The 14,621-nt window shown below is 39.9% G+C and overlaps 1 protein-coding gene across 1 annotated transcript in view; it reads right to left on the bottom strand.

The window, feature by feature from the left end:
• Positions 1–2,902: 2,902 nt before the first annotated feature.
• Positions 2,903–14,621, bottom strand: part of ABCC8 (ATP binding cassette subfamily C member 8) — a 51,403-nt gene continuing 39,684 nt past the window's right edge. The window contains exons 25-34 of the mRNA XM_010711115.2: positions 13,924–14,026; positions 12,623–12,736; positions 11,884–12,004; positions 11,591–11,721; positions 10,831–10,909; positions 9,850–9,958; positions 8,194–8,297; positions 7,476–7,609; positions 6,078–6,140; positions 2,903–4,173 (exon numbers count right to left, since the gene is read on the bottom strand). Of these exons, the coding sequence (XP_010709417.1) occupies positions 4,036–4,173; positions 6,078–6,140; positions 7,476–7,609; positions 8,194–8,297; positions 9,850–9,958; positions 10,831–10,909; positions 11,591–11,721; positions 11,884–12,004; positions 12,623–12,736; positions 13,924–14,026 (1,096 nt within the window). The 3' untranslated portion in view covers positions 2,903–4,035. The remainder of the gene's footprint in view (positions 4,174–6,077; positions 6,141–7,475; positions 7,610–8,193; positions 8,298–9,849; positions 9,959–10,830; positions 10,910–11,590; positions 11,722–11,883; positions 12,005–12,622; positions 12,737–13,923; positions 14,027–14,621) is intronic.

Raw genomic sequence — 14,621 nt, forward strand, 5'->3', positions numbered from 1 at the left:
GAGCGGTCGCGCACTCGGTAAGGCGGCCCTGGGCCGGTCCCGGCTCCGGGCGTAAGGGTTAACCAGAGAGCTGGAAAAGTGCGGTTCTCCGCCTGAGGGCAGCTCGCAGCGGTTTCCAGCATTTTAAAGTGACCGTAAAGAGGCTCTGCTCCATCACTCAGTACTCAGCGGTGACGATTTGCGCTCTCACAGTGATGGAAATAGTTACACAAGAGGCAGCTGTGCCTTTGGTGCCTTTTTTCCCTTCTCTTTTCTCATCGTCTTATTCTGTACCTTATCCTCCAGAGGGCGGCAACTGCATGGATATAGAATCAAAAAAATGTGTTTGGGGGAGAGGTTTAAAGAACGTGGTTGTTAGGAAGAAGCTTTTTACAGTGAAGGTGGTGAGGCACTGGCACAGGTTGCCCAGAGAGGTGCTGAATGTCCTATGCCTGGAGACAAGCAAAGTCCAACTGGATGGGGCTCGGAGCACCTGACCTAATGTAGGTGTCCTTGCTTGCTGCAGGGGAGTTGGAGCAGGTGGCCTTTAAAGGTCCCTTCCAACTCAAACGATTCTGTGATTCTGACATGTTACAGAATGGGGAACCGCTTCACGGTCTGGTGCTGGGGATGCAGCCCAGTGCAACAAGGGGAGCTGTGTGAACATACCATGCTGCGTTTAGGAATCTTGAACTCTATAGAGCTAGAAGGGCGTTCCCTTGTTTCCACTTCTGTTCTTTATTGAGATTGTCATTTTCCACTTACCTCCTCTTCCCTTCACCTCTTGTTGGCTGAGATAGGACAGTAAAGCAAGTGGCTTCTGGTGGAGAATTTCTAGAGCAGAATGAAAGAAGCCCTGTCTTTGGGGATCAAGTGACAGATACTTAAAAGAGAAAAGTGACAGATCTTCAGTGTGAGCCAACATATTTGTGTTAAGTACTGCAGGACAAATTGGGCTCATGGGAAAAAATCCCATACTTGAATGCTGTGTACAGAATCATGACGGGTAGTCATGAGGGGTAAGTTTTTGAGCCCTCAAAATAGGTTTTACATTTCAAAACTTTCTTTTCATTTTTTCCTAATTGTAGTAACTATTCCTAATTGAAGTAACTATTCCTAATTGACTTTTCCTAATTTATATTGCCATGGTAAAATGAGGGGATAAAGTTATAAAGATTTTTGTTAATTTATAGATGACAGCAGGGTGGAAGAAGCCCTATTTTCATCACCATGGGCAGCCAATCCCACCAATATCCTTGGGATTGAGCCAAGCCTCAGTCCAGAGAAATGAACAAGTCTGGCTGGGGCAGCTCTCCCATGCCATGCTGCTGCTCTGGGTCTGCTTTGCTCCCATTTCAGTACAGCCCTTTGATTTATTGCCATGCTAACGTATTTGTGAGTCTGCTTTGGTAATAACTTCTGGACCATCTGTATCAATGCTGCAGGTTTAATGACTCCATAACAGCAGCGAGCCTTCCATCTTCTGGGGCTTTACAGATCCCACCGAAGAATAACTTCCTTGGAGATGGCTTCTGGTCACTGTTGAGACTTCAGCCCTTTGGAGTGAGGAGGCAGAAAACTCCTGGGATTGGATCCTATATACAGGGACTGGATAAAAATACATTAAGGAACCATGCAGTGTGTTCGAGCCAAGTGGTGGCTAAGAGGCATCTGTGTTCACACATTTATCCATCAGTGTTCTACCATTAAAAAGATATATAATCTCTGGGCATGAACTAATTCTCCCACTCTATTTTCCTGCAGTGATGCCTTATGACATCTAAGCTGCATTTACAACAGAAATCAGTCATTTCCTCTTTGAGATCTTATGTCTTAATACTTCAAGATCTAACATGGTCTTCCACTTTCAAAATTCTTGATACGTTGGCTCCTTTTCTCACTTCCTTTCTATGCAAGTCCGTAGAATAGGAGCTGTGCCAAATTGCAGTCTTTGATCCTAGGCACATTCTTAAAAGCATATGAAACCTCACTGTCCTGTATTTTACCTCTTGCCATTTCGTTACGGGATCTTCCATAGGTGATTGTAAAGTTTCTGAGGGTATCTCTGTTCAGCACGAGGTTCAAGACGCTCTGCAGAATGGTGTTTTCCCAAGCCTTTATGGGATGGGCACCTGCCTTTTACCAGTGCTGGGCAGGAAGGAGACAGCACACGTGGTGCTGCATGGGGCAGCCGTGGGGTAGCTGCAGTAGTAACCTGTTTGGCACTTGCTGTGCCCTTCTGCTATCCTGGAAGGAAAGCTACCTGTCTTCAATTTCTGCCCCCACTAGCCCTAATAGATGCTTAGTGCCTCAGGGTGAACACACACCAATACTTCAGCAACTATTTTTTCTTTGAAGCTGCCCAGCAAAATGATACTCTGGAAGAAGAGCTCTCTCTTAACTGCCCATTTTCTCCATCTACAGTCGCAGTGACAGAACTCATGCATTTTATCTGCATAACTGTATTCTGCCTCTCCACTTCTACCACGAGTGTAGTATTAGCACAAGCCACATTTTTTCTCTGGTCCCAGTTTAAAGCCCTTAGATAACAAGCAAGGAATAGAAGCATAGAATTATGTGGGTTGGACCTTTCAGATCACCGAGGCCAACCATCAACAAGACCTCTTGAGTCTCACCACTAAACCACATCCCTTGTGAAACTGGTAATGATATTTCCTACAGCAGCAACAGTTCTTCCATTTCCCTGCTCTTTGCTGTGGTCTTAGAAGAGAAGTAATGCATTATAAACATCATGTATTTCTTGATAGTGTGCATTTAGAAAATACTGTTAAAACAGCATCCATATTAATTCATTTGGCTAAAGAGGAACAATAAAAACACACAGACACATAAAAATCAACCTCCCCCCCAAAAACAACAACAACAACAACAACAACAACAAAAAACAACTAAAATCAATCCACAATCCACTTCCCAAATGCTGAGCTCTTCAAAAAGGGGAAAAGGACAAAAAAGGATGTGAAACAAAAGTTACTATGAAAAGAATACCAGTGAAGAATTCCTTTTAATCTCTCATTGCAACACTGCCATTTTAACTGCTAGAATGAATGTTACAGTCAGGTGATAGGGCAGGAGCAGCTGTCCAGTTAAGCTAGGATAATTTCAGTGATTACAAGTTTTCTTAAGTATACATAATTTATAGGTAAGGATCACAGTGAATGCAGAAACAGTATCGGTGGGCGAAGTATGTGAAAGGAGCAGAGAATGAGTCAAGTCCCCGGGGCTCTGAGCTACAGTGAAAGGTTTAATGCTTTTTGCTTACCATCTCTGGAGGGATAATTTAGAGATTAACTGCTGTATCTGGAAATAGCGTGCATTAAATACTGATACTTCATCACAGCCTCCCTCCTCTTAGCTTCCTCGCTGTTTGGGAGGGAGTCTGGCCCTTGGGAATCAGTGTAATATAATTCAATAGGGGTAGGTGCAAGGCAGCCTAGGAAAACCTAAAGAAATCAAATTGTGATTAATTTTTTAAAGACATTAAGGGAGAGACCAAGAGACACAAGTAGTATCAACGAACCACAATGAAATGTTTTATAGATTTTATATTTAGATATTAAAGCTTTACATAGTCATATAATTAAAAGAGCAAATAAGCTTTCCAGAAATACCTTTGGTATATTATTTTTTCTTCTGCATTTAGTCAATAATAAGCATTATCTATGGTGGGGCTACAATGCATATAAAATCACACAGTAACAAAATGACAAGAGAGATTTAAGAGTTGCACAAGAGCTCCATGCTGGCCACGCTTCTGTTTGACGTGTATCTTGTCATATTTCATCTGTGTAGGTTTGGTCAACAATACTTCATGATTTCTTTGGTAGCAAAATAAAAAAGAATAGTAGTATACAAAAAAGAAAGGTACATGGATAATTTATTAATGCTTCAGGTGGAGACATTGCTTATTTCATTAAAAAAGGAAAAGTTCAGATTTATTATGAAATAGTATTTACATTTTTACATTTATAGGTATTTTACATTTTTAGAAAATGAATAATACAACTGTACTTTAAAATGCTTCATTTTTTTAAATTACTTATCTGCTTGTACAAAAGAAGCAAATACACTGTCTTCTTGTTCCAGCAGAACCTCAGGTTTGTCATACTCCAAAATAAGCCCTCTCTTCATTACAATGACCAAATCTGCATTCAGGATCGTGTGCACGCGGTGCTGAAAACAAATAAACAAAATGCCAGTTCAGGGTATCCACCAAATCTATTCCTGTATATGACAGACTTCCAGAAATTAATCTTCCCATCAAGTTTAAGATTTAAATTAAGATTTAATTTAATTAGTCCTACTTTTCATCCTGATTTACCATGCAAACACTGCAGACAAATATGAAGCCAAAGAGCCATGCAGATATTCAAGTACTTCACTTGTATAAAGGAACTTGAGAAAGGTTCTACAGGTTGAGTTTAAGGACATCCCTAGTCCAGGGTCCTGTCACTGAGTGTTGCCACAAGAAGGCAGTCAGGAACATGGGAATGGGGCAAGCGTGTGTGGTACTGCTCTCAAGTGTTCTCCCAACCCTGTACTGCTTCTGCTATCAAAGCCTTCTTGAAGTTGCTCTCAATCTCTCTTTTTTTGTTTTGTTAACCTTCCTTATTTATTTTCACATGTAAGATGCTTACCATCATTTCTGTTTTTATCATTTGGCTGTGGGTTCAACTTTTATAACAGTAAGTAGTCACATTTGTAACCATACCTTCCGCTTCTCCCTTATTTGAGCTTTTCCTATATTCCCATATATTTCCTATATTCCTATATATATTTCCTATATAAATAGTATGCACTAGCCTTGGGATTTTTTTTTAATTCATATTGTTTAGTAATTTTCATTATCCCAATCAAATTCTTTGCTTCTTAGTTATTTCTTTTTTGTTCCTCTACCCTTTCTCCATTAATTTTTCTCCATTTTATGGAATTCCACTTTTTAGCACTGAATGTAACTGCACTGCATTTTTAGCTTGCATTAATCCTGCAGGGATGTTTTATCTCAAAACTCTACGGTACCTGTTACACAGTCACTCTTCAGCCATAAGGTTCTCAATCAGATTCTGGGCACCCTTCATGTCAAAACAGGACTTGTACTTCCTTCTGTGCCTTCCTAGCCAGGTGTTCCATAAAACAACTACCGATAGCATCTACACATCTCATGCCTGCTGCAGTCTTTGTGCGACATTAATCCAATATGCAGACAGGGGAGGGACTGAAATCTCACATTCCAGTGCAGCACCACTCAGTATTTTCGTGGAGAGAAATCAGAAGGTTTTATGCTTCTTATTCGTTTGCTTTTCTTATAATTGCTTGATGGGTACCGTGAGATAAATCAGGTTTTCTGTTATACATTTGCTCAGTGAAAAGAAAAAGATGCTGTAAGATTCTTGAGCATACATTTCTTGAATCGGGCTTAATTTTTAAATGCAAAGAAGCAAATTTACTTTATTTCACCTCCCTGAAATACATGTATTTTTAGAAAGTAGAGGACTAAAAGAGATGTGTAGTTCTGACATATTTGTCAAGCCAGCTGCTTTGATTCAGGTCAATAAACAATCTTATTTATAGATACTTGAGAGCTTTGTACAATCACTTCAAGAGTATGCAAACCTAAATTCGATCACATTAAGCAGGGATGGAAGGTTTATTTTTATAAGTCAGTAAAATTCTCTTTCGCTTGTTTAAATACTGAAACAAAATTGATCCCTCCAGTGGCAGAAATAATCATGTAATTTTCCTCTTCCTTAGTTAAATGATTACTGTGCCTTGAGAAAAGTCATATTTCACAACAGTCAATGTCACGTTATATTTGAAATTAGCCTAAGATACATAACAGGAAACAGACCACACGCTGATAGGTCTTTACAGGCAATCAGACCTAGCACTGAGCAATGTGGTTCAGAAGCTGTTGTTATGTATTTAAATAAGAAAGCTGTTTAGATGGTTAAGCACTTCATTTAAAAACAAAAAAGTAGTGGCCAAATTAACAAATCTCTTAACACTGACAAAAAATGAAGAAACGCAGCATTTCTAATTCTTGTTTGGATCAGAATGTTAGCAGAGACTGTACTTACTGCTATTGTAACCACAGTACGATCAGCAAACGCAGTCATGACCACCTTCTGGAGTATGTTCTCCTACAAAAAGGAAAACATTTGCTGCTTTTCAAAGAGCAGAAGTTACACAACAGGCACATAGATCTAGGAAAGTTTAAATAACCACTGATTATTACATGCTTTTATTGATCCTTTGCAGCAGAAATGAGAAATGAACTCCACATCAGAACTTCGGTCAGAGCCTGGCCCCCAGGTGGCCCCACTTGCTGCTGCTGCCCTCACTGCCCCTGGGCTTCAGTGCCATTGTGTTGTCCACAAACGGGCTGTGCTCTGGCTCTCAAAGAAAGGCCTGCTACCCAAATTCAATCTCATAGAGAAGGAAATTGAGGACAAATTCAGGGTGCTGCCCAGCTGCCTGCACACTGGCCCCTCTATGGTATGTTCTTCACCCTGCTGGAAGCCCAGGAATGTCCCAGCACATTGGGGACATCTAACACCATGAGGTGCAGGGAGAAGCAAGGGAGTGTGCTGTACCTGGTATGCAGTGAAGAAGAATTTGCGATAGTTTGAGAGTACATAGTTCTCACTCAACAAGTACTCATCCATCCCTATTTAGGAAACACATTGTTGTGTACCAAACTCTGCTTACAAATGTCACTATAATGGATATCTTTACTTGCTATTAATTTTTCACTACATACATATCCCAAGGAATGAACTGCATTCAAGATGTGTTCGAAATTCAAAATGTGTTTTAACTGTGTGGTGTAATTCCAACCTTACTAACACTTACCCACTCACATTTTAGAGAACTAAAAATTCTAACTGCTGTAATAAGCCACTTCCATTATATTCTTCACTTATAGAACACTGTCATAATGAAGAGCACTGAAGCTTATAACCAAGGAAGAATCTTAAGAATTTGGCTAAAATCCACTCAGCGTGCTATTGCTGTGTGGTTTAACCTCTGTCCAACAATTTCTGGCAATTAATGCAATCATCTAGTATGTCTTTTCTTTGTCCTTATTTCTTCAACCCTGTTTTCAAGACTTCTAACTTCCTGACTCGTCCTGTCCACCATGTTGGGAAAATTTCTCAGCTCACCAACTTACCCTCCACTGACCACTGCAGCTGACCTTCCAAAGCTTTGTTTGCTTTAGGAAATCAAACTGCCAATGAAAACAACACACTTCACTTTCCTAATGCAAACAATGTTGCAATAACTTTTCAATTCTTAGTAAAAGGATTTAAAGGCACGTTAGATGAGTTACCAATAATGCAAACTAAATGAGTCCACAGTAAATATGGTGTAAGTATGTTACAGCGCAGATAGATCATCCTCCCCATTTTTCTTTTCATGTAACAGCTGTCACCCACTTCAATGAAAATAAGGAATTGGAAACACTTCAGACTCACTGTTGCCATGTCAATAGATGCTGTGGCTTCATCCATGATGAAGATGCTGGTCTTCCGCACAAAAGCCCTCGCTAAGCAGAACAGCTGCCTTTGGCCCTGGCTGAAGTTTTCACCCCCTTCTGTCACGATAGCGTCTGGAAAGGATACAGCAAAAACATCACTTATACGTTGTGGACGTAGATGTGAGTATGAGAGGCGCAGGTCAGAGCAGGGCAGATATCTCACTTTCAAAATTTTCCAAGTAATATTTTCTGATGCTGCTGCTGGCCCAGTTTTATCCGCTTATATCTACTGTTCCAAACAACCAGAACTTCTCACTCACTGTAACTCAATGTATTCTTTATTAGATATCAAAGTAGCTAACCATGTTTAAGAGTAAATTTCTCTTGGCCATGTGCAACTCAGAGCACTGCATCCCTATCCAAGTAGCCTCCATCCTTTTTTTCCACTCTAAGGCTTTATAACTTAGGGACACCTACAGCTCCATCAGGCGCTCAGAGCCCCATCCACCCTGGCCTTGAGTGTCTCCAGGGTTGGGGCATTCACCACCAAAGTTAGATGGATCTAGCACCCCTGCCTGCAGGAAACTGTTTTTTTCCACTTTTCATAAACCTAAAAAGCTTTTTCTTCAGCAACTGCCTTCCTAATAAATAGTAAATGTGAAACAGAAAGGTTGTGAACAGAAAAAGCAATCTTCTCCAGAAGGAGGTCTCATTACCTAGGCCTCCAGGCAGTGCCTTCACCACATGCTTGAGCTGAGCTATTTCCAATGCTTCCCACAGCATGCTGTCAGTGCACTTCTTCTCAGGGTCCAAGTTAAACCTACAGTTATGTGCAATTCAAGAATATCAGTCAGCATCAACTTCTACAATGTGTTTCTTTCAGTGTGCTTAGAAACAAACCAGCAAATAATTGGAATCATGCTGGAGATCTGGGCCTAATTCATATCTCTGATTGATAGAAATCCTCTGAATTAAGCAGACTTGGTCTGTACTTACACTGCTGGGATTAAGAACAAAATGCCACTTCCTCAGTTCAGCAGAATGGGAAAGAACGTCCTGTTTTGCAGGTATCTCCCCTTGCAAAATTTACTTTATTCTGAATTAAGTCAAGAAATCATTATGTTTTATTACAAAAAGCTCTGAGGAAAGAAATGTTGAATATAATCAGGTTTTTTTTGTTTGTTTATTTTTTTAACAAATGCAAAAATTCTACCATCTCTCCCTTTAGATTCAGTATGTCCTTTTGGTCCTTACTGCTATGGAAATACTAAACAACAATTGAGCTTCACACTGAATTATGAAATGTGAGTCTTTACCACAGCTGAATAAATTTATGGATTTATGAATGGATGAGTATTGTTGCAGTTTGCTGTGGTCCAAAAATGATAGCAACAAATGTGACTCTTGGATCATATTTGTATACAGAGCAACAATCAGAAATAAATGATTCAGTGCCACGTGTACTTTTTTTGGTTTTACTTTTTACGTATTCAGCTACTGTATGTGCTGTGAACCAATGCTGACCTAGATATATTTCTGAATAGGTGAATGATTAAAACAAAGGGATACAGTCAATCTGTCTTCTGACATGAATCATGCTGTATTTCAGCAAGTTCAGGAGATACTCCTGAGACACGTATTAGTCTCAAGTCAGCAAACTCAGAAGCCTGTATCATTTCCAGTGAACTCCAATGACTTTTCATGTAAAAACTACAGCTGCAGGTGCTGCAACTCTGTACTGAGGACTGCACCTTTCTAATGCAAATGACTCAGACATATGAAGGGACAGTTTTTGGAAACTAGAGCTTTTTGCTCATTGTTTCTACTGCATTATCAGCTCAAAGAAGAAGAAAGAGAAAAAAACAGATGAGCCCAAAAAGCTGTTTGATCATACAGATGAAAGAATAGCTAGAGGAGCAACAAAGGATAGAGGCTCCAGGATACAAAACCCCACAAGTCCTACAGTACTTGCCATATTGTTCTATTGCTTCCCCTTTCTCTGCATTAAACCTGCATTTTCTTCATCTCATTTTATAAGGCAGGCAGATGCAAAAATATGGAGGAGGATTTCAAGAATGGCTGTATAGTTATGGGTATTTGATCAACGCACTAAGCTCAATCCTAAAGGAATAAATAATTACTTTCTCTTCTTCCCAGGCACTGCATGCCTCATGCTGACAGCACACTAAGCAGGCACAGACAGTGAGGACATGCACTCTGGCAGGGGTGGATAAAAGCACCAAAAGAAAGCCGTGATCCTCCAAAAGGAGACCCAAATCAAACAGCTTGCTATCAGCAGTTTTGTACAAGTCGTTATATGGGATAATGCACATAGTGACTGTTTTTTTTTAGTGCTGGTTCTTAATGCTTACCGGATTGTTCCGCTGAATAAAATAGGATCTTGGAGAATGATTGACAGCCTGGATCTCAACGTCTGTAAGGGAAGCTTAGCGATATCTATACCATCAATGATAATCCTTCCTATTCGAAAGAAAAATGACAGTCTGCTAGACTGTTGGTCATGCCACACATCCACTGACAAAGACATGGCTCACTTTCAGCTTGCAGTACATTGCAGCAGGAACAAACCTGGAGTTGCATATCCCTTTATTCAATAATAAAACAAGTTTTGATTAAGCAACAAGCACAGTTCTCTTAACACTAAGCCTCAGCCATAAAGAATGTGAAGTATACCTATAAATTTTAAGGAATGATTAAAAATATTACTGCTTGACCAGTACAAACACATAGCAAACAACAAGGTAAGAGATTACCTCAAATCAGTGACTAGTCACCAAGGGGAACAGTTGTTTCAGGAAGCCAAATCACTATTGAGCACTTGGAAATTTTATCCCCAAGTACAACTGTCTGGCTTTGCACAAGGGCCCTGTGGACAACAATTTTAAGATGCACAGGAAGGTACTCTGTACGCGGGTGGCTGTGGTGAACACCAAAAGAAGTATGGCAGGAAATTCCAGGGCAGCAGGCCCGACGGCAGACAAGTCTTCCAGACCAAGTGAGTCCTATCTATTATGTCTTGTGTGCAGATCCTTGGTTGTATTTGAACATTTTTTCATTCTATTCTTTGCTCCTACTGTTGGGAATTAACAGCACTGTCACCCTCTGCCACTCTTGGACTTCTCCTGTTACAGAGACTGAGAATTTTTATTGATCCAGCTTGTCAATAGCACAGGTGTTAAATGGCAGATGATAACACATTTACTCAAAGGTGGCCAGATATATGTCTCACAGATTCCAAAACTGCACTTCAAAGCTGCTGTTATTCAAGAAAGGAATATCAAGATATCTCCAGGAGCTAAGCTTGACAGATACAAAAAAAAGTGTAATCTTACCCTCAAAAGTATCAACCATTCTGAAAAATGCAAGAGAAAAGGAAGATTTTCCACTGCCTGTTCGGCCGCAGATCCCAATCTGTGACACAGAAAGAAGATGATCATTAGCTGAGTGGAAATTGTCAGTGTGTTCGACACTTAAGATGACTGGATGGAGATGCTATTCCAATCCACTGAACAGTTCCATCAGACTGAACTGTTTACAGGAGAGTCTCTAAACTGTCTCTTTGTCTTTACAGGTCTGAGCATTTAGTTATAAATCAAGGCCAGTCCTATGTACAGGAACCATTGGAGAGGTGCTGGCCAGTGCTGTCAGCAAAGGATAGAATCCAGAGGTGGCTTTGCTGAGCAGGAAGGACGCAGGCAAACAGAATTCAGGAGGAAAAAAAATAAAAAATGAGAGCAAAGAGATGCAGCCAAGCGATAGAGAAACGATGAGAACAAGGGAAGGGGAGCAACATGGGAATGATGGAAAGTAGGTCAGCATAGTATGGGGTCACTGTCACTTCTTTTGTCACTGTGTGCTGACAGCAGGGCACTGGGGTACTGACATGTGGTGCGTAGTTCTGACTTCTCACTGTAATGTACTTCTAAAAACTAAGACACACAGCAGATTTCTTCCCAGTGCGCTACATTCCTTTACAGAAAGAATATATCTGCAATTCTGTCATTAAAATGTACAGCGGTATACCCTTCCAGAGCTACGGTTTCTATGGTGTACTACTCTAAAGATATTTTCAAAATCATTGCATTTACTTACCTTTTGTCCTGGAGAAATATGAGCATTGACATGCTTTAGCACTGGCTTTAGGTTGCTGTCATATCGGACACTAAGGTTCTGGATTTGGATCTCGCCTCTGTCTGGCCAGTTCTGAGGGATCTGTGAGGACGCTACACCAGAAATACAAGGGAAGGAAAAAATAAACCAACAACCCTTCCATGATATATTCATCAGCTCATTAAGTGATAAACTAAGTTATTCATGGTAATACACTGCAAAATCATTAAAATTTCAGCAAGCTCTTTCTGCATGCTGCACAAAACTGCACTTACAAAGAAGCCCTTCGTAATTTTCAGCTTCTGTTTTGAGAAGGCCATGGATTCTTTTCACTGCACCCAGCTGGATCTCCATGTCAGCCAGGTTACGAACCATCCAATTCAGATAGTTAGACACCTGATGTAAAGCAAATAAACTCCTAAATTCCAGATTTTTAGTAGTTTGCATCATTTGACCAGCATGCAGCTTATATTTCTCCAAAGCAACAACTTGTTCAGCCTTGGTGAGCTGAATTGGTGAACAAACAGAATGGTACACATCAATAGGGTGACAATGACTTTGAGTTAAACTTCCTAACTGCAGTGCACAGAGACTTTGGTACTATGGACACGAGTGGAGGAAGAGAAAAAGCAAAGACAAGTGAAAAGACATCATCTTGCTAAATAAAACTGTTTGACAGTCCAGAACCATGTACTGGGACATAATTACAACTGATACACTGAAACATTATTCTTCACAATGGAAGATAATATCAAAATGTAATGCAGCTTGGCCATATTTTTATTGACATATTTGAACTACTGCTTCAGTGAATATTTTATCTAGAAAATGAAAAAGTATATACTCAAATATGTCAACCTCTGAATGTGCATTGAAGTTAACACATGGTTTCAGTGATGTTACAGTACCCACGGAGAGATGTATAGACACCTTCAATCTTCCTGTTCATCTCTGTGCCCTGAAGAATTATAAAAACATGTTTGGGAGAGACAAGAAGGGTCCTAAGTTTCTTACCATAAGAGCATAGGTTAGTCCCAAGCCTACAAGTCCCGAAGAGAGTTTACTATACAGGCAACTGGTAATAGAAGTGACAGCTGCTATGAGTACCACACATGCTCCAATGTACTCCTGAAGGAACATGAATAAGCTCCATCACTACAAGTCTACCAATGATGAAAACGTTCTCATAACCACATAGCAAAACACAAACCCATTGCACAGTTCAACATATAGGCAGAAAACACCCCATAACTTTATACAGACCTCGCCTGAGAACCTATTTGTATTGCTGTTAGCATGGATGTGTTGTTTAGAAATGCTTTTGTAGACTGGAGTTGTACCAACACTCCTATCTTCTAGAAAAGTCAACACAAGTATGTTAAGCATATGATGGAGATGGCTGAAAAAACTTGAGATAGGTGAGAAAAATGCCCACATGATCCTCTGTGAGCAGATCCTCTCTAATGAGAGACAGCTGGGAAGCACTGTAGTCTCTTCTGGGTGCAACCATCACATTTGTTCAAACAAGCTGTTCTTGGACAGAATGCAACTATTAGATTGTGTCTCTCCACGATGGACTTTTGCTGCTTTAATTAAAACTGTGATTCAACTTCTCACAGAGAAGTCTTTGAGTAAAATTATGTAACAGACTAGAAAACGACCTCTGTAGGAGGGAAGTTGTTATTCTTCTATATTTGTACTTTGCATTCCTCTATGCTTTGTGAACCATTAATGGCAGTAATGCATCTGTCGTCATTCACAACACAAAACTCCTTGATTTACTTTTCAATGATTTATTTTAATGTATTTTTTTTAATGCCAGGCCACTTTATTGAGAACTCTAAGGAAATGGACACTTGAGTATCTTTGGCATTCTTCAGAGGACCCCAACCAAGCAGAAACCTGTCTACATCCTTCTGCTTATTAAGAGTTTCAAAGATGTTGAAATGTTCCTGTAGAGCAACAAGGCAAAGGCCTGCTAGCAGTGACTGACAATTTCTCAAAGGCATTCTAGCTGGCAACACTGTCAGACCAGATCTCCTGATACTCTTCTGTACACAAAGGAGCCAGTGCGATCTTTAAGAATTATTCCAGTCTTGGAGAAATAGCAACAGGGTACAGGAAAAATTCACACTCTGTTCAGACTTCTGGATGGGAGGGCACATGTTCGTTACACATATACATAGAGATAAGGGTACAGCATCAAAACTCAAATGAGGCTGCAAAACAATTGGACATTTTCTTACGTTGCTTGGAATAAAGTGAAATCAATTCACTGTGTATACAAGAGAAAAACTAAACATAAAAGTACTTGCCATGCGGACTTCCAGCCAGCGATTAGCAGCTGTAAGGAAAAGGGAAGCAATGTTGTTGGAATCTGTGTATTCAAGAAGCTTCTGTCGAAATTTAGCTTCATATCTTAAAAAAAGAAAAACCAACAACAATCAAAACCAATCAGAAAACAGTCAGGCCTCGGGTCTAAGTAAAACAGAAAGCAAAATTAATTTAGAGGGGTTTGTGTTCATGGAGAGCTTGACTCAGAGGTTTAAGTCCATAGTTCAGGAACATCATCCACAGATTTATATTAGACATATGTATATTGCATTTGTATCTTTAGGAGTAAATGGATTTTATTGCACTGGTAGAACTCTGTGCACGACTTCTGAAACATGGGGTATTTTCTAATTATTTTATTACATGGCAACTGTGAGAAAGACAAACCTGAAATGAAAAACAAAACAGAAATAGCCCACACATGTACTTGTGAGAAGAAGTATTGGTGCAGGTAGAATGCAGTTCTTCTTCTCAGATTAAATTTTAAAACTTTAGCTCACATTGCTGTAGTGCCTACAAACTTTTTCATTTTTAAAGCATAAATTTAAAGTCCTCTGATCATGGAAGCTCCAGTGTTAATTACACGCTTATCCTTATCACTAATGAATGGAGCACTTCAGAAAACAAAAAGCCAATAAAATGCAGCAGAATGGAAAGAACCAAATTTTCTACCTTCAGA

The sequence above is a fragment of the Meleagris gallopavo genome, chromosome 5 (assembly GCF_000146605.3).
Source record: "Meleagris gallopavo isolate NT-WF06-2002-E0010 breed Aviagen turkey brand Nicholas breeding stock chromosome 5, Turkey_5.1, whole genome shotgun sequence".
Lineage (NCBI taxonomy): Eukaryota > Metazoa > Chordata > Aves > Galliformes > Phasianidae > Meleagris > Meleagris gallopavo.